At 35.2% G+C, this 20,387-nt stretch overlaps 2 protein-coding genes across 2 annotated transcripts; both read left to right on the top strand.

The window, feature by feature from the left end:
* Nucleotides 1–1,045: 1,045 nt before the first annotated feature.
* Nucleotides 1,046–7,187, top strand: LOC120344666 (organic cation transporter protein-like). Its single transcript, XM_039413962.2, has 15 exons — nt 1,046–1,225; nt 2,034–2,147; nt 2,932–3,076; nt 3,178–3,281; nt 3,466–3,620; nt 3,743–3,867; nt 3,986–4,090; nt 4,331–4,417; nt 4,970–5,076; nt 5,188–5,270; nt 5,365–5,514; nt 5,897–6,005; nt 6,355–6,430; nt 6,524–6,702; nt 7,057–7,187. The coding sequence occupies exons 1-15, from the start codon at nt 1,080–1,082 to the stop codon at nt 7,133–7,135; spliced, it is 1,764 nt and encodes a 587-aa protein (XP_039269896.2). The 5' UTR covers nt 1,046–1,079; the 3' UTR covers nt 7,136–7,187.
* Nucleotides 7,188–16,067: 8,880 nt separating this feature from the next.
* On the top strand, nt 16,068–19,873 carry LOC120344309 (lysosomal thioesterase PPT2-A-like). Its single transcript, XM_039413451.2, has 6 exons — nt 16,068–16,245; nt 16,383–16,536; nt 17,786–17,881; nt 18,125–18,232; nt 18,622–18,854; nt 19,244–19,873. Exons 1-6 carry the CDS (start codon nt 16,105–16,107, stop codon nt 19,385–19,387), a joined length of 876 nt encoding a protein of 291 aa, XP_039269385.2. The 5' UTR covers nt 16,068–16,104; the 3' UTR covers nt 19,388–19,873.
* The last annotated feature ends 514 nt before the right edge of the window (nt 19,874–20,387 follow it).

The following is a 20,387-nucleotide window of genomic DNA, read 5'->3' as shown; positions in this document are numbered from 1 at the left end:
AACTAATTTAATATTAAATAAACACAGGCAAAAACAAACAGCAAACACATACCTAAACTATTCGAAATATTAGCTTCGTCAAATATAAGGTCAATGCAATCAAATGTGAACAAAATAGAGCAACATGTAACTATTGCGAAAAAATTGTAATTCAACGAAATAAAGCTGCAAAACTCTGTTTATATTATATCATTCATGAAATGAATATATTTGAAAAAATATATTACATGTTGTATACAAATCTTGCTTGTTTGTTTGCATTCACTTTTTAACATCGCTTGACAGAAGATTTATTCAACGATTATTGGTTTTCATCTCGACCACAATAATGCTGATTCACAGAGAATAATCAGTACACACGTCGTAAGTACACAATGTATCTTGTCACTGGTTAAACATATCTCAACCTGTGTAATAATTAGCTAAAGCAAATACATTTGCTTTATATTGCCGAAGACGACTTAATAGACCATTTTGGTTTTTTAATATGAGTATGTCATATATAGCAGAGAATGAGAACATACTTGCATGAATTGAATCTGAAGCAGTTTGCCTAAATAGCGTAGCAAGATCATCATTCTACATTTCATATAAAGTTGTCACTTTTGCACTAAGAAAAGTTGCGAGGTCAGGCGAGTATAATAAGGTAGTTGAATATAAGCCCATAATTACGTTATCTTGCGTGCCAAAAATATTAATCAACGTTTTTTTTTAGAAAACGCCTGTTGTGTCGAAGTCTTCATCACTAAATCGTGTTTTGCCAATCTGATTTGTATTACATTACTTCTTGCGCCGAGTTGGCTAGGATGGACGGTAGAACACAAGATTTTTTAATTGGACATTCTCGAATTTACTTCTTCCGTTCCAAATGATCCTATGTAAATTTTCCTGTGACAAATTCTCATAAAAGAATGAAAAGTATTAAAAAATAGGCACGATATTTCAGAAAAATTGAAATGCTGTTGCGTTGTAGCCTATATATCTGGACCAAGTTTTATTTTGAGATGCTTTTTCAGTTTTATGTTTTGTCAATATTGCTGATAAACCGTTTAAAATATCTGCAAAAGATTCGATTAGCCATGATTGACTTCGACTACATACTGTCCAAAGTTGGATACCTGGGAACATACCAAATTCTGGTGATATTGATGGTTTATTACTCTGGCATACCCTCCGGATTAAATTCTATCGGGCCTGTTTTTATGTCATATCAACCAGACTACAGGTAAATACAGATTTATGCCTATTGCACTTACAGTTCACAGTCTACACATCAGCTATTGGCTAATGTTTCGTAACATTAACATGTTTGACCGTGTCTATCGAACCATTATTGTCGTCTCTGACTGGCTATAAACCCGTTGATAACCTCGCTTTTTTCCGACACAAAGGAGAGACATGTGTCGGTAGCTATGGACCTTTCCCCGAGCATCGACTTCCTTGTTTACTTCGTGACATTGGCCAATCAGCAAAAAGTGACGTAACAATGCTCCCTTTTCGCACCCGCTAAGACATTTTTCTCACTCAGACAGATTTTCAAGCGTGGTCGTAAACATTACCTCGTTATTGCGTTTTTGAACTCTATTCGTTAGTTTTCAGTTGGGTTTCGGAAACTTAAATATAAATCAGATAATTCAATGATCACTCTGTCATCCTAAGAGTTTCAATTTAATTGCAGTAATAAAAAACTAGTGTAGGAATAGCTGTGATAAAATAGGCTAAAATTCCTTACCGTTACTTTTGAAAAACAGATTGTTGTATGCGATGAATCAAAATGATGGTTTGAAATTCATACCCCATTTTACAGGCGCCAAGTCGCAAAAGCACTCTTAGAATAGGACCGAAAATTTTGCAATGGTAAAGTATAGGGAGAATTTTTCGGGGGTCAAAGTTCGGGGAAAAGTTCATTAGAGTCTGAGTTTATACTCATACAATTCAATTAAAAAGGGATATTACGATTCCTGCAATATGTGGTAAACATAGTATACAATAGTATTACGTATATTAATTATTATTCATGTTTATTGCAACAGATGCAACGTACCACCATTTGACAACAAAAGTGTGTACAACAGTCTGAATGAATCTGAAATATTGGCATTGACAACTCCAGTCGATGGTGACGGCAAATATGATACTTGTAGACGGTAATGATACTTGAGTTTATGTGATACTAATAATTTGCAATTCGGTACTAACCTGTTATAGTACCATCACAAAAATAGGTTAAGTTATTTCCCTTTTCCTTTTCATCTTAGTAGGTAATTGATACCTAGATTGATACCTAGGTGGGACAAAAATCAAACTTGTCCTAACTTGAGATAATCACAATAAATGAAAACAAAAGATCAATGCTCAAATATATGAACATGAAATAACTTATCGTACCTAGTCTACATTCCGGTATCGGCATGGAAAAATTTCCTGCTTTCTCGTAGCAGGAGTTGGCTAAATCAAAATGGAAGTCGCCACGCTTGCCGGAATAAAATTGTTCCCAGGAATGAAATTTATACAGCGAAATTTCGGGTAGAAAATCTCACAGAATTAATGGGAAATTAAAAAAAAAAAATAGTCTCCAAGCGAAAAATACAGTCTTTCATCACTGAAATTTCAAAGCAATTGGTGCAGTTAGTTAAAGAGAAAAGCAAATTTTCATAACGATACGAAGAAAAATACCAACAACAGCAACAACATAATAACAAAACGATCCATAGGTCCACTATGTGCCCAATGAAAGATACGTAAAGATTTTTGAAAAACAATATCCAGAAGTTAATCAGATGTTACTGGTTACTTAATGACATAATTTTTGCATGATCAGAGTATCATTTCAGTCGGATCTAAATAGGTTTCATTGCCGAGGCAGCCTTTTTGTCAAGGCCAATTCATCATCAAAAAAATTTGAATATACCTTTCAACATAAAAAAACAGGTACAGTTATGACGTTGAGGAATGCTACACGCATGGAAACGATAGTTTTGAATGCTTAGAAGGAGTGAACAACACTGTATCGTGCGTAGATGCAGATGGGTATTATTATGACAGATCATTGTTTACGGAAACAGTTGTTACAGAGGTTTGGGTTTACGTTTTTTATGTGTGTTTTCTAATTTTTTTTTTATAAATGATATGTTTTACAAGCTTTATATATTTGCACAATGAATAATGTTTTTTTAGATGGATTTAGTTTGTGATAAAGTCATCTATAGTTATGCTGCTACTTCTATTTACATGCTTGGACTGCTGTTCGGATCAATCATTTTTGGAAACTTGTCTGACAGGTAAATAAATTTTACATATCATTTTGCTAAATTGTTGTTTTTAGGACCAACCAGTACTTTAAAAATGGAAAAAGTTGCTAGGACCCTATTCCTATGTCCCAAAATTTTGAAGTTTTATGTTAATTCGTGGGCACATTTCCTATTGATCTTCGTGTCCATATATTTGAGAGTTTACTATTTTTAGGGTCGGAAGAAAGCCAACTATGATTGTTTGTTCGGTGGGCTGTGCAGTGGGAATGCTTGGTGCCGTATTATCTCCCGTGTACTGGGCATATGCTTTATTTCGATTAATCATCGCTTTCTTTGGGTATGGAATGACAATATCATGTTTCGTAATCGGCAAGTATATTTTCAACCTATTTTCTATAAGAATGTACGACATATACAATGCGATAAAAGCTCTTATTTGCAAATTGTTAACCTACAATGCATTTGTAATAACCAATTACTTTTTGACGCAGTTATGGAGTTAATTGGAACAAAGTGGAGAACACTCGTCGGAATCAGCTTTCAAGTCAGTTTTGCTGTTGGCTACATGCTCTTGTCTGGCGTCGCTTATGGATGGAGGGACTGGCGTGATATGCAGGTAAAATCTTATATAAAGTATTGTATGATATGCAGAAAAAGGCACGGAACATTGGAGAGGCACAAAATGCTTCATTCATATGACAATTAATTTTTGTTCTCTTGTATTTTTTATTTAGTGGGCTTGCATCGTACTATCTTTACCTTTCGGGATTTTCTTGATTTTGATTCCAGAATCACCAAGGTGGCTGTTCAGTGTGGGAAAAGACAAACAAGCTAAAAAAGTAAAGTTTTCTTTGTCACTTAAAAATCATATTTTTTCGTTCATCTGTTACATTAAGATTTGGTGTAGAAGCAATCAATCAACTCATCAGTAATGAATATGCAGAACATCTTATAACATTTTCTATAATCAAAGTTATTGGCTATTTTAGGATTAGTTCAATATTGTCAGATTTCAAATTTACCTAACGTATTGGTAAAATATTTGTTTACAATGAATCCAATATTATCTTAATCATAAGATTTCAATGACAATGGCGAAGTTCAACAAAGTCGACTTGACGGAAGACATATGGCTTGAGGCAGAAAAACTGGGAAATGAGAACGTTGTAAGAATGAATTAATTAATCTGTATGTCTTTGTGTAAAGCGTTTTTCATAGGTCATTGTACATTAAATCGAACCCATGCCAAGTTTACATTTACTACCCCGTTCAAGCGAGTTCACTTTACATAACAACTTTGGTATTACTATTGACGAATTTTGATTTACGAACATTTCGTCGGTGTATGGTTTTCATGCCAATTCACTTTACTGCCGTATTTAATGAGACGGACCGATTGAGAACAGGCATCAGACGCATTTTTACTCCGGGTTTTTGCGATGTTTTTTTTTTCATCATTCTGCAGACGTATTATATACATTGGTTTTCTGCGATATTTTTTTTATTCCATCATTTTGCACACGTATTTTATACATTGGTTTTCTGCGATGTTTTTTTTTTCATTCCATCATTTCGCAGACGTATTTTTACATTGGTTTTCTGCGATGTTTTTGTTCTTTATTCAATCATTTTGTGGTATGACTATATATAATAACACCGTCGAACGATCTCATATTTTTTCAAGTGTCAAAAATTGCTCCACTTTTCTTTTTTGAAAGGAAAAATCGCAGGAGGATGAGAATAACGAAACCAGATCTTATTCTTCGTCAGATTTATTTCGAGCTCCTGGAATTCGACTAACGACCTTCAAAGTTATGTTCAACTGGTAAGTACAATTTTCGCTTTTATGTTTCATTCTTCTTCCAAATTTATAGCCACTATGGGACAACGAAATATCTTTTATTCGTAGGGTGATTCTACGATTTATTTTTAACAGGTTTGTCAACAGTCTCGTATACTATGGACTTTCATTAAATGTCGGTTCGTTGAGTGGAAATATATTTATCAACAATGTCATAGGTAAGCAGTCTATACTAGCATTCTAACTGACTAAAAATGTGGATGGTATCTTTAAAGAGCTAAAGAAATTCGAAATAAAATTTTCTTTTTTTAGGCGGATGTATGGAAATCATCAGCTACGGCCTTTGTATTATATTTATGGATTTTGTCGGCAGAAAAGTACTCCTTGCAATTATGTTGTTGGTATCAGGAACCACATTGATAGCCAGCACTATTGTAAATGAATACGCAGGCGATGATCAAGGTACTATTTATTCTGAGTAGCGCAAGTTTCAAAATTTAGAGACTAATAGTAGAACTTCGCCTACGTCGTAGATTTAAAATAAGTTTTGCATAATTAAATGTGAATGAACAGCTTTTACTTATTGGCATATATATATGATTGTATGTCGAGTGGTTGACAATAAATAACAATGAGATAACACTCCTCTGTAAAGGCTGTCCGACTGTCCTTAGTATTCTGTTAGTGCAAGCACTAAGCTTCTTCGGACTTATTTTATTTCCTAATATTGATACATTCATCTACTTTTAATTGAAATACATATTAATTAATTACTGTTCCTGTGTCACCATCGTCGCATCTCCAATGTTGTTGATGTATTTTTATTTATTCTTTTGCTTTTTAGCTCTTATAACTCTTGGAGTGGCATTCGCATTTTTGGGTAAGATGGGAATTTCTGGGTCCTACGCAATCATTTATAATTTTACGACTGAACTATTTCCTACAGTGGTAAGGTAAGCAATATATACCTAATATACTTCTTCTTCTTTCTTTGCTGAAATTTGTTAGAGAAAGATGAACATAAACAATAAATTACCAAATAAAAGTCTTTTGGGTAACTGCTATTATTTATTAGACCGCTTTTGAAATTGAATATGACTCTATTACGACAAATGAAAAGGTATTGATGAATTTCTTCCGGATATACTTGTTATAACTATTTTTCCTAATATACCCACAAAGAATTCTCAACGTTAACCTAATGAGTATAGTAAAAATGCGTAGTTAATTGCGATGTAAGAATCATTTTACAAATTCTTTCACTTTTTGCTGGTGCAGTGTTATTACAAATTTATATTCCAGGTCAAATGGAATCGGCATTGGTTCAATGGCAGCAAGAATCGGTGGTATTCTGACACCGTTCGTTATAGCTACCCAGGTAATATATTAATTGTCAACAACATAAAATAATATTTCATATAATCGTTTTTTTCATTTAAAATGGAAATCAGCAAGAAATATTTATTTTAAGGTATGGGTGACGTGGCTACCAAACAGTATCTTTGGCGCGTTTGGTGTAATAGCCGGTATATTGTCTCTTACTTTTCCTGAAACTACGGGAATGAAAATGTTAGAGACGCTTGAAGAAGCGGAAGCTTTTTACGCTGGACAACACATGACTGCAGAACAGAGTGATATGAAAGAGCAGCGGTACGTAGAATCGCAGATCGAGCATTTCGTCTAAATAATTCAGCATACTTCATTTCAGAATGATATTTTGACCCAACAGCGAATGAAATACCTGTTGCTCAATTTGAACTAGGTATTGGCAACACGAGTCTGAACAGCTGATAGCAAACCCATCAATTAATACCAAGTCGTTTGGCAAAAGATGTTTGTCAAATATATTATGTATGATTTTTTTAGAAAATCAGATACATATAAGTTAAGCACTTTATATAATACTTCGCAAATATGTATGCTCTTGAAATGTTCGTATTGGCAAAGTATTTGTTCAACAGTTACATGCCGTTGTGACACAAAGAATAACAATTTTTGTTACAGATTGTCATCTGCCGATGCTGAAGAACCAACTCATTTTGAAAACAAATTTTATGAAGTTGATTTATCTACAGAATTGTGAAAAACAACAATTGTAGAAAATTTTAGACATTTCTTTCTGTGCAGACTTCAACACTTTATCAAATTAGTCAAACTTTTCAACACAGATTAATATATGCAGCAAAAAAAAGTACCAGGCGTCGGCAGTGGATCATTTAAGACGCACCGCACATTTCTTAGGGGTTTAATATAGTTGCTGAATAAGGAAAATAAAATGCAAATCAATTTTCAACATAATATGAAAATCAATTTCTGTATTGTTGTAATTCAAATATTTATGCGAATTCAACGCAATCGATGATTTTTAGCCAGCTTGATATTTCAGATGGAGAATGATAATTTATTACTAACTTATATAATAAACTACTGTGCTGTTTCTGGACTATTTCGCCTTAAAAATTGTAATACCTTATATGATAACATTATTATGCTCTGTCACGGCTTCATACTGCAGGCCTCCTAGAAAGTTTTCTCAATGCTATAGTGTATATCAAACAGCTTGTCAAAGCAATTTCACTTAATTGGAAAAAGATTATTAGTTATATTCCGAAAAACAAGCGCAACTTACTCACTGTCATATTCATAGCCCTTTGTCAACAGTAATTCCAATAACTGGTTATCGAAACTCTTCGAGTTTAACTAACAAATGTCGACTTTTATTTGTGCGTTTCACCAGTTGAATTGCTTGGATTATAGTTACCTCAAGGTTTAGCAGCTTTCCGGTTCTTTCATTTCATGATGGACCCACGAGACGCCGCCCAAATTTAAGATAATGACAAAGTGTATATTTTGTATTTTATCTTCTACTTTAGATAAAAGTTGCAATTTAAACGTAATTAATTTGTGCAATATTAGTGGATTTACAATGAAATTTGAATGATAATAAAAAAAAGTGGACCATACGTGTATATTCAATTGAACTAAGAAAGTAAATCAATAAATAAACATATAAGATATATTCGACTTTTCAATAAATTAGTAGAAGTTCATAATAATTTATTCAGTCATCGCAATTCAATAGCAAAAAGTTGTGACGTCAAATAGGAAACAATAGAACTGTTGTGAAAAACAGCATTCAATCAAAAATTTTTTGTCGATATTTCGATGGCAGCAACAAGCGATGAATAATTTTGTATTGAGATATCATTATCATCCTCATAAATGAAATATTGGATATTACCTTGGTTCCTTACCAACCACCACCGCTTATCAACAATTGTTATGACATTCCAGATAGATTTGTTGCTTGCAAAGTTTAGAATATGCCGTTATTAAAATGAATTTGCTTTGAGATAAACTGATTCGCATAATTATTTAGCTCTCGGAAAACAAACAATATTTTCATGAAATAGTATAAATGCACAGAAATCTAAGTCGAACTGTGATTTATGTTCGAGCTATTTGAATGAGATTGAAGTATTTCAAGGTAAATTTCGGATCCGGCATGGTTAAACAAGTCGACAATATGTCGCCGTGGACATCGTGAAAATTCTGCATCCATTCAAAGTTTCAAACGCTATTTATTAGCCGATTGTGGAGTTTTTCCAATTCTCCTTCAGAATCTAGGTCGGTATGTTCGTCTCCCACGTCGCTATAAACAGCACGACTGTTCCTACGGTCTTCAATCTTTGTACTGGTTTGACGTATATAGCTTCGAAAAGAATTTTTAGTTCGACGTATACGAAAGAAATAGCAGCATAAACCTAAAAATACCGCAACAACTGCCAGTGGAATGAGTGTTGCTAAGAGTATGGAGCGGGTATAAATATTCTGCGATTGACTCGTCACAGGATTGTCATGTTCGTGTGGGTACCCATATCCCACGTATTGTGCCATTATCGCCTTATCATTAAGGGCACTGTAAAAAACTTTTAAAGAATCGAGGTAAAACCAAAGACCATTTTTACCTCCTATTTCAAATTTACCAAGGCATGAAGTTTTGTATAAAGAATTTCTGGTTGAAATTGACTCATTGGGAAGTTTAACTGGAAGTGATGAATTTATAACAAAAATTGTCGACGTATTCTTTGTTGCATTCCACATCAAGCCAATGTATGTCCATTTGTTCTTAATACTCATAACGTCGTGTGCAGATGTAACACAATGTGATTGGTCATCATTGGTAAATAGAACACAGAAAATTAAAGTTTTATTTTCTATCCTTAATTGAACAAGACTAGTAACATTTTCTGTATCGCCAGATCCGATGGAAATGACATTTTGAGAAGAGTAATTCTTCCAATAACGTAAAAATATCCAAAACGTCAAAGTTATTCCAGTTTCACATCTCTCAGGGTTTGCTACACAATCATTTTTTGTTAGATTCCTAGCAATCTGGAATGTTCTGTTCTGGATATTAATCGCATTCCCACTAACTCCGGGAACAAACAAATCAAATGACGAATTGTTTTTTGATGTATCCACGAGTTCTCCAATCCATCTAGGATCTTCATTAAAGTTTGGAAGCAATTTGGATTCCGTATGATTATCCATCGTCCACGACACAAAAGGCAGCTCATTTGCATCTACACTTGACAAAGTAAAGAGCGTAATAAAAAATATCATAAAATACCTCATTGCTGTACCTTTATTCTCCGTTCGTTTATCAGAAAATTGGTAACATATTATCTGTATAATAAGATGAAACCAGGTTTGAACATTTCCAACAAATATTGTGTATTTGGACGAGATTTTTGATTTCTATAGCGGTAAATAATAATCACAAAATTCGTAACACTTGTAGTTGAATACATTATAAAACAAGAGAGCTATGCTTAATTATATGGACACGTAACGCCACATAATTTAGATGACGTCATAGCAAAAAATAAGGGTAATAGCCTTCTGGAGAAAAATTCCATCTTTAACCACTGAAAATTTCAAAGCAATTGGTCCAATAATCAAAGAGAAAAGCGATTTCTTTAAAACGTGTCAATGAACAAGAACAACATAACAACAAAACGATCGTCATGTCCACTACGTGTCCAATAAACATTATCAATCAATACTTAGATCTTTTTGTATAAAGTATATTTACTACAAGTATTTTGATTTTCCAAACCTTGTCAAGTTTGCCTTTGTACCAATCTAGATCAGTAGCGAAATAAATACTGTATTGTGTTCGCGTATGCACATTGAACCTGATTCTCTCATGCTTTTTCATACGACTGATATCAACAACTCAATGTTATTCGTTCTTCTAAAGCGCTGGACACTGACAGCACCTGGCTGCCTACGCACTGAAACTTTTGTGACACAAACACGGAAGATATGTGGGAGGAAGCAGTGATACGCAAGCATGAAGCCGGTTCACATTTGATCATATGATTGTCGGATGTTAACTTTGTGCAGTGGGCTAGTGTAGTCATACTATAATAGGCTCTTCCTTCTCGGTGGTGATAACGTGCAGCACTGAAAGCTTGAATGACTATTTGTTGCATATGTTGCCGAGTATTATGTTATGTGTCGAAATTCATTGGGAAACCACTGCGTGAATATAACAATTGTTTTGTCATTGACAGGAAATTCCATTGAATATTCATGGTATTGATATACGCTGTACATCAATAATGTCATATACGGTATATATATCAGACTGTGCTGACCTTTCAATTTACATACACTGTTGTGAATGCACAGAAAACATTCTAAAATATTTATGTCATCTAAATTTGTCGATGTACTCACTCACAGAGACTTCCGTATCGCCCACACAAAATATCTTTTCGGTATGACATGGGATAGGTGAGATTACATAATATTACTGAAATCTGTGGTCTTTTGCAATCAAAGAAACTGTTCGAATATATAAAGGCAAGAAGAACAAGAGAGAAAATCTGAAATATACGGAACGAAGGCCAGAACGGAATATTTTACCATTTACACTCCGAAAATCATACGGCATCCTGAACGAAGCTGGATCTGTGAAACAGCTACGGCAGTGGTTCTTAAAGTATGAGTCGCGACCCATGGAATGTCCAAAATGGGCCGCGCCAGAGTCGTCACTACAAGGGCGATCTCAGAGGTGGGGTCGAATCTTTCAGCTGGTTCAATCTAACTTTGGTATTTAAAAATAATGAAATAATAAACGTCATTTATGGCAAAATTGTCTTGAACGCATTGTTGCATCACAATTTATATATGTGTACTAGTTACGCGTCTTGTGTTATGCTGTCGGTAGCCATGCTAGTCGATGTGTTGACCGCGCGCAATGTCATCTTACTGAAGCAAAATCATCAAAAATGGATGCCTTCTCTGGTAATGTGAATCCTAATAGACAAGGCCAAAAAGAAGCTCATCTCTCAACATGAGATGTTTCAAGATCTAGAGCAGGGGTCGGCAACCTTTTGATCCCGGCGTGCCAGTTTATGAATAATGAGCACCTTCGCGTGCCAAACATGTTTATGTGTATGGTTTGCATAGCCAACTACCTGATTTGAAGAGTAAGCGTATATGAGAAACAAATTCATTTTGCCCTAACCCAAACCTGGTACACATTTTACGTTCCGGTGTCCGCCATCTTGGTGCACATACTACGAAGCGCCTTTATTTCATCGTTTTTGTTAGGGCTACTTGTAGCTCACGGTGAAATGATGAAAATCAGCCAGACGCGCAGTCAGGATTTTCAAATGGGGTTGTTTCAAAATCGAAAATTTCCATTCCTTCATGAAACAGTCGCCGCGATTACGCGTTCGTTAAAAAGGCCGACTTTTTCAGCGTATACCAACTTTTCTGTCCAGTAAAATATTCAATTCATGACAGCTACGAGAATCTAAAACTTTCTTCCATATTGATATAATTTTGTGTCCAACGTAACTCGCGGTTACGTGTTCTTGCGTCAAAATATAAACATTATTAGTCTGAAATACCACTCAATCTTTTGTTGTAAATATGAGATAAACATACCTAATGGGCAATTGTATTTAGTTTCGATTGATTGTATAATAACTCTCAGCGAATTTCAATTCTGGGCAAAAGTAAAGTATTTATTATCGTTGTCGTGAAATAATTGTTGTGATTCAGGGAGAATAAAGTTTGTCGCATTACGAAAATAAATATCTGAATATGGCTCAAATCGCTTGGTGTGCCATGAGAAATCCTCTCGCGTGCCACAATTGGCACGCGTGCCAGGGGTCGCCGACCCCTGATCTAGAGGAAATGTGGCTTCAGCGCAAGGCCCCATTTACTGAACAAAGCAGTGTGTGCACATGTGGCGAGTAAATAGTTCTACTACCATTCGCGGCCACGCATCTGTGTGAGGATGAATTTTCGGCACTGATGATTTTTAAAACTAAGGCTCGCCTCGATTCTATTGACGACTTGCGCATTGCGCTCATTTAAATAGAGCCGTGTATTGAAGATATAATGAAAGGGTAAATTCAAGTTTCACCAATCACACCGAGTCAGTGGACTGTTTCTATTAAATGGTTGTTTGTTTTTGAGTCAAAGTGTACTAACATTAAAAAATGCATTTTTTGCGATGTTTAAGATTGGGTCACACATTTGGGTCGTGCTCAAAAAAGTTTTTAAGAACCACTGAGCTACGGTAACTCACCAGTGCCTGTACAAGAGTACCGGTAACGTTACTGGGATTGTTATAGCTTTTCCAGGTCCTGTGACGATAATTCATGCTTCCGGTTTCGATGTGAATTGAAATACCAAATGATCGGAGTCTGGTACTATAGTCTTCTACCCTATCCCATAAAAACCCTCCGACTTTCGCTAAGCACTAAATAGGGATGGGAATTTTAGGGAAAACACGGTTAAAATCAACCGGTTAACCGCAGTATGACGTTTCACGTAATATTTTATAATTTTAGCTTATTACGTCACAATGGTTACAATGCAATTTCGGTATCGCGCAAAATTATTCAGATAGTTACATGATCGCTCTGCCGCAAGAGATATTCAGCGTGGTTAGAACATGTGGAAGTATTTTAGTAAAACCCGATTCCGTTATTAAATGTCATTTATGTGGCAAATTGTGAGTGTTCGATGTGCAAATTCTACTATTCCGTATAATATACAATCAGGAATCTTGGTACTTCAATTATTAGTCACATATATTGAATCCTTACCAATACAGTTAGTGATATTCTTTTGATTTGAACGCCACAGGAGAAAATTGGCGATGAAGTAATCATTTTTGGAGAAATTATACATTATGAAGATGATTTGTACCTGAGATGTCAGTTAACGGTTAAAATAAATCTTGACCGTTAAAACCATCTAAAGTCGGTTAACCGATCAACTATTCCCAGCCCTACTAAATACGTTTACCAGAGGTCGCGGAACCGCTACAATTAATTTTTAAATATTGTTGACGTCACCCCACAAAACTTCAGATAGAAAAGCGAATCCCACAGAGCCCGCAGGAAGTTTTGAAATAAATAAAAGTAATAGCCTTCTACTGACAACAATCTTTCACCACTAAAATTTTTGAAGCAATTGGTCCTGTAGTTAATAGGAATGGCGATAACAAGAAAATTAAAAATACAAAACGATCCATAGGTCCAATCCGCATCCAAAAATACAACGAAGCACTAGCATGCGAGCACAACTACATTGCTGATCTTGAGATGTCGTTTAACTACATTTAATGAAAATTTTACTATAGAAGGGCCAATCCAAATATTTTCTCATGAAGCCCTTTTACTGTGAATCATAAAACTTGGTGTATTGACTTCTAAATTAAAATAATTTTATTGAAAAACAAATATTAAATCCACTAGGTATTGGTATGATATTTGTAACAAACTTAATATTCTGCGTTCTAGTTTTGTTATTTTCAGGTTGAAAGTTCAAATTGCAATCGTGTTATTTCATGTGAACAACTCGAAATCTATGGACTCATTGGAAGCTGACCAAACGGAGTAAAGAACTCGAGTATCCCGACGCCTGCGTTCTTTATAATATAAAATACCTATATGTATGTTTGTTTCCAGTCCACACACACATATATATATATATTATGACGATCATTATTATCCAATCCATCTTTTTCTCCAATACAGTATTGATTGTATAATTTGTGCTAGCTATCAGAATTTACGGTGACTGTACATTTGAACCCATGTCTATATCCCCAAGTTCAATCAATATGCGGGTGCTGAAACCCATGTGTTAGGGTTAGTATGGGTTCAACTATCCGTACAACAAAAAAATTTCCATAGGTGCAATAGTATGCAGGTGCAATTGCCATGGGTTCAAATGTACGTGGGTTCAAATGTAATGGAACCAGAATTTACATATGGGATTTCACAATTCATGTGGGATTTCACAATTATTTTGTTGTTTGTCGCTGCGACTACAGTATTACCTAAAACAGATGTTTCAAAGCGCTGAATTCGTTATAATACTCAAGTAGAAAAATGTATTCCCAAAATACACACATAAAACAGCCATAAACCTTTTTAAACTCCAACTCCTGATATTGAAGTCACAACGCAAATCTCGCAGTGAGGCGTCTTTCGTTCTGCGTGGTGGGTGAATTGCAAAGCAGATGAATATTATCCAGATCTGTCCCACGAGACACATATGATTTCAAATTGTTAACTTATTGAATTTTAATTTCCATACTCAGCGAAATTTCCGGTTTTGCATCAAGTCGATTTCCTTCTAATCTTGTTCGATTCACCACGGGCGTGACAATATTTGTCATGTGAGCAGCAGATCGTATCTATCGGTGCCTAGTGCTTACTTTTTATTGCACATTGAGTCAATCATAGTTTGTAGGCAAGCACAGCAAATGGTTATTTTGACTCCAACCTTAAATATGGAATCTTGAAACACTTCTTCCAAAGATGATACTGGTCGCCACGTCAATAAAGGCGTAATCTAAACAAGTGTTTCAAGAATGGTGTTTCATCGAATATACTAGCAAACTCGATTGACGGAAATAAACGAGTAATATCAAGTTTATTTGGCTTTCTTTTTAAATGTAAAAAATATCAAATTCGAACGGGTTCTACATGGAATTTTTGCAAATTGAACTTGAAAGGCAGTAGGCTAACCGACCGGTAACGTCACAATTATGACCCAAATAAGTGTAGACTAGAACACGTCAATGTAGTTAATGTATGGCCTACATTCTTCTTAAAGCACGATAAAAAATGTGCGACGCATTTAACAAAAAGGTTCGTCATCCCTGATTTATTGCTCTGTTTTTACAGGCTTTTGGTTCTTATCATTACTAGTATTCCACGCTGAAGAGGTAAATTCGAATATTATCAGGTCGATGACAGGGATTTTATCATGCAGAAAAGATAAGTATTTCGCTATAAAAACCATTTGCACCGCGAAAAAATAGACCAGCGGCGGCAACCATTTAGGAAGCGACAGTTTCTGAGTAACAGCTGTGTTACTCAACAAGTTATTAACGCGTGACGTAACAGCGCGTTATAAAGGTAACTGCCGGTCACGCATTATACGTAACAATGCAGAGAGTTGACATATGGAATCAGATGCGTAAAGGCGGAGGCTCGTTCTATGGAATTTTCGTTGGCTCGTTTTCTCCATTTTAACGATTTTTATGAAGGCAGTGTTGATGCACAAATAATGTAGACTGCTGCTGCATTTTAGATTTTGTCATTTTATGAGTGAGTTGAACTGCAATTACAGAATTGAGCTTAATTAGGTACAGTTTGGTTGTCTACTGGTCTAAGATCTCATGGATCCATGTTCATGGCCTTTCCAATCGAAAGCTTGTACTATGAATATCATTCCTTGATTCAATTATTAATACCAATGATTGTTGATGATTTTTGTGTTCAGTTCATCCAATTCCCAGAGTAGAGTGTGCTGTAGGACAGAATCAGCCTAATTAGTTTGGTTACTTTGCCTGTGTCAACTCATACATTCGGCGAAGTGTAGCCTAGTCGGTCATACCTTACTGTTTTATTGATTAATTATATACCGGTTTGTTATCGGCCTATTTGTAAGTCTGTATTACTTCATTCATTTTTGCGTGCATTCAGATATAAGCTATAGGAAATGAAACACCATTATTTTTGTGCATTATTGGCAATTTTGCAAGCGATTGGTAGTTCATTTGGGTATCGTCCCGTCATCATTATACATGGCATTTTGGACAGTGCATCGGATTTAAAAGACCTCCAATACTATATCAAAAAGGTAAGCGTGATACGATAATAATAACATCTAATACTCATCGGTAATATGATGCCTGACCGTAGAGTTTGTAGTAAACAAAGGTTATTTCTACGATGTATCATTGCGAAGAAATTTACCTAATTTCTACTGTTTCAAAGGCTCATCCTGGGACACCCGTTCACGCGATAGATCTTTTCGATTACTACAAGAGTTTCAAGCCACTGTGGCATCAAGTTGAAGCCATAAGAAATGTTACGTTGCCTATAATGAAAGCCGCTAAGGATGGTGTTCACGTCATCGGATATTCACAAGGTAAGTCCGTTTTGTTTGGTGCTTTCGTAGCTCGCAGCTACGTCACTGTTACCGATTCGTAGAATAACAATATCATAATTATTTCAAGTTTTTCACATTCAATGCATGGGTACATGTAGATATTTAACGTTTGTCACTTCCAAGAAAATTTTCTCTTATGGTAATTGCTGGAAGGCATGATGACGATCAGTGTTTGTGTCGGATTATTTGAAACTAATTGCATAGACAGTACTGTGTTATGAGAGAAAGCGTTTTCGGATTATATCCATTAGTTCAAACTTTCGCTTTTATCACGATATTAATAAGATGAGCACTTGTAAATTTAAAATAACATTAAATTAACATTAATAACATTAAACAAACTCAGTCTCATAATTTAAAGTAGACTATATCTCAATGAGCTTTACCACTTTAACCATTTACTTTTGCGTTATTCCAGTAATAACATTGCCAATCGTTGATGTTCATATGTTATAACTCAAGTGTCAAATACTTGAATATATTAAAGATGATTCGCTTACAATTGCAGACAGGAATTGGCAACCCCGTATATTGATTAACTCCCATCTATCACGGAAAGCAATATTAGTTAATTGATGATAATTTTGCGACGTCTGCTAAACCAGCTGTAGATTGACCGATAATAACACCCAATCGCCGCCGCGTGATCGTTGTACAAAAGTTCACTGACTTTCTTCTGGAATAAAGCCACCAATTAGAAGTCACGCACTCGTTCTGTTGACCGAAAGTAAACTGCGTACCAACAAAGCGTGTCTAATCCCTGTTGCGTCGCTTATCTCATGATTTGAGAAAGGACGACCCATTTGCACAAGTGGTTTTGCCAACAGCTTTGTTAGCGATAGCGTTTTCCTAAATCTTAATCGATCGTATTACGCAACATAAGTGACGCAATATTTCTTTGTTCATCCGAGATTGCGTTATCATTTTTTACAAATGATTTCTTTTTGTACCATCAAACTGAATACCAACAACCAACCACTGAAAATAATATATCTTGTGAACTGGAGCGATGTGGCCTTTAATATTATTGATGTTTTGGGCAAAATACGGCCTTTGATATAAACTTCTGATTTTATGCAAATGCCACTTCTGCGCGTATGTTAACTCTAGCTAACCATTTCTAAAAGTTATCATTCTCAAACCCGCACACATAATCTATATTAGCAAGCTTGTGTGTGATAATTGTAGTCACACTATTTAATGTTAATGAAAACTTCATTTTTTACAGGAGGATTGGTAGCTCGTGGAATCATTCAGACAACCGATAATCATAATGTACGTTCGTTTATAGCACTGTCATCGCCTTTAAATGGGCAATATGGCGGTATGTATAAACATTAGTTTACATGCGCGTTCCCATAAAGGGAAAAAAGAATACCAAAATACATGAGAATATCGATTCTTGTAGCGTTAACACCACTGATGACATAATATATTTAACAAGATTTTAACACTGTTTTCTGCATTCCGAACCCAAAACCAAACTCAGCTGACTTTTACCTAATCATTACCCAAATTCAAGCAAGCTGGACTAAGTTTTGAATGACAAGTTATCATTTTTTTTCAGATACATATGTTTTCAGTTGGTTATTTCCCCACTATCTGAAGGAAGAATTATATAAATTATTCTATACTGCTTACGGACAGGAATGGTCCATTGGAAATTATTGGAAAGGTTAGTTCCACTCTATTCACAGTTACACAGTTATCAAGAAAAATATACATAACGAATGGTCAATCGTAATTATTGCATAATGTATGTCTACATAGTTATATGCAAAATATCAATTATGGTTTGTGTTATTCATAGTCATGATTTTTACATAATAGCATACATCACTTTGAAGGGTACCGATAAGAATAATATATGTGGTTGTCTTCAAGATATTTAAAACAAAATATACTAATCAAATAGAAATTTTTATTGTTTTTTTTTCAAAATGAGTTATTGGATAGGGCTCATTCTATGGCCCACCATACATAGCGAATTGCAATTGCCAGGTTCTGGGATAGAGCCATACATTTAGTTAAGAAGCCCACCTGACAAACACATTTATTATTTAGATCCACACGAATTCGACAAGTATCAGACGTACAGCGACTTTCTTGCGCAACTCAACAACGAAACCAAGCCCGAGAAGAGCAGATTTAAGGAATCGTGGCGAACCAATTTTTCTAAACTAAAAACTGTGGTTTTGGTAGGCGGTCCAGATGATGGTGTAATTTCACCCTGGCAGAGCGCTCAGTTTGGATTCTATGACGAACAGGAATACGTTATTCCAATGAGAAAACTAAAGGTAATTTTGTGATTCATTTATTTTTCTTGAGAGCAATTTACAAGTCATTTCCATCTGGAAAATTAATAACCGTCTTGCAATAGCTCTGTTACTATGTTGTTTCGATGAGCACAATCGCGATAATACTTTTCACCACACTTCTTGGTCCTGTGGACATTCAAACTGGATTTTTTTTCATCTCTGTAAGGCAGATTATATCAGCACTAGGCGACGCCGAAGTCATTCTGTCACCGAAACTTCCTTTTGGCGATTTTTTTTGCAAAACGACACAATGATACTTTGAACCGATTCGCCAGGCCAATTCATCAAGTTCAGAATATAATTGTTAACTAATTAAGAATTGAATTCCATCGTCGCTTATGTAACGTTTTTTTATTCGAATTTTTCAGATTTACAAAGAAGACGTATTCGGACTTCGTACGTTAGACAAGGCGAAATCTCTTCTTACCTGTACTTTCGCGGATGTAGGACATCTTCTCTGGCACAAAAACATCACAGTGTTTGAAAAATGCATAGAACCTTACTTAACATAGTCTAGTTTTGGCATACCATATACATTGTAAACTAAACTCAGGGAACACTAACATGCGTAAAAAAACGTTTGCTCTGTAGGATTTGTTTTGTTGCGCGGATGTATAGCCCACTCCGTTTATGCCCACAAACACACTACCTCTTAGTATGTATGGCATAACGCAAAGCAGTGTGCTTACGACCCGCGCAATGAGGTCGTCTAAGAGTAATTCAAATGATAATGCTTAATATTGTAATGTTGTATGCCGCATGGCATTTGTAAATAAGCTTGTGTGAATATTAATTTAAATTATTTTTGCATGTATACTAATTATATTGTGTCTAACACGTCTGTTTCGCCATTGTGAATTTTTTATTTTTGACTTGTGTTAGAAACACCGACTTTACACTCCTTCGTAGTTACCCTTTCTTTGGTACTCGTGTAAATATTGTACAAAATTTGTGTAATTTCTTCATCTTGTTCCAAATATATTTAATCATAAACCCGATTCTTTCTAATTCAAATGTATTCCCCGTTGGTCGCACAGTCGGGAAAATATCGGACTGAAAGTCAAGTCAAGTTTATTTTTTGCAACCAGTAAAAAAAAATCACAAGCACAGTTTACGAGAAAATGATAATTTACACAGTTTTACTGGAGAAAGGAAGTCGCGGGGTACCAAAGCTGGTTATCGAGCAACGACACCCGAGGTTCTAATATCTAATTCGAAAAGTTAGAATTCTAGAGTTTCGAAACAACTGATATTGACGGTGAGTACCGTATGAAATAACTAACACCGCTTACCAGAGATTATATAGTAAAGGTTATATTGATGGGGAATTCCCCATTTCAACGGAATCACTTAAGAAAGTACTGTTCCGAAATTTACTCTATTAGATTCTAGATAACCACGTGTTTACAGTGTGGATTGCATTGATAGAAAAGGTTAGGGGTAATAAATCAAATTAACACTGTGGATTTTATAATAATAAAAAAGTAGTTACAATTGTTCATTGCCGGTAAA

This window comes from Styela clava, chromosome 5, assembly GCF_964204865.1.
Source record: "Styela clava chromosome 5, kaStyClav1.hap1.2, whole genome shotgun sequence".
Classification (NCBI taxonomy): domain Eukaryota; kingdom Metazoa; phylum Chordata; class Ascidiacea; order Stolidobranchia; family Styelidae; genus Styela; species Styela clava.
The sequence above is the reverse complement of the archived record's forward strand: the minus strand, read 5'-3'. Positions and strand labels throughout refer to the sequence as shown.

Coding starts and splice junctions, on each gene's coding strand:
- LOC120344666 (XM_039413962.2), top strand. CDS start 1,080: ATGATTGACTTCGACTACATACTGTCCAAAGTTGGATACCTGGGAACA. Junction 3,621..3,742: donor AATATCATGTTTCGTAATCG/GCAAGTATATTT, acceptor TTTTTGACGCAG/TTATGGAGTTAATTGGAACA. Junction 6,006..6,354: donor CTATTTCCTACAGTGGTAAG/GTAAGCAATATA, acceptor TTTATATTCCAG/GTCAAATGGAATCGGCATTG.
- LOC120344309 (XM_039413451.2), top strand. CDS start 16,105: ATGAAACACCATTATTTTTGTGCATTATTGGCAATTTTGCAAGCGATT. Junction 16,246..16,382: donor TCCAATACTATATCAAAAAG/GTAAGCGTGATA, acceptor ACTGTTTCAAAG/GCTCATCCTGGGACACCCGT. Junction 18,855..19,243: donor TTCCAATGAGAAAACTAAAG/GTAATTTTGTGA, acceptor CGAATTTTTCAG/ATTTACAAAGAAGACGTATT.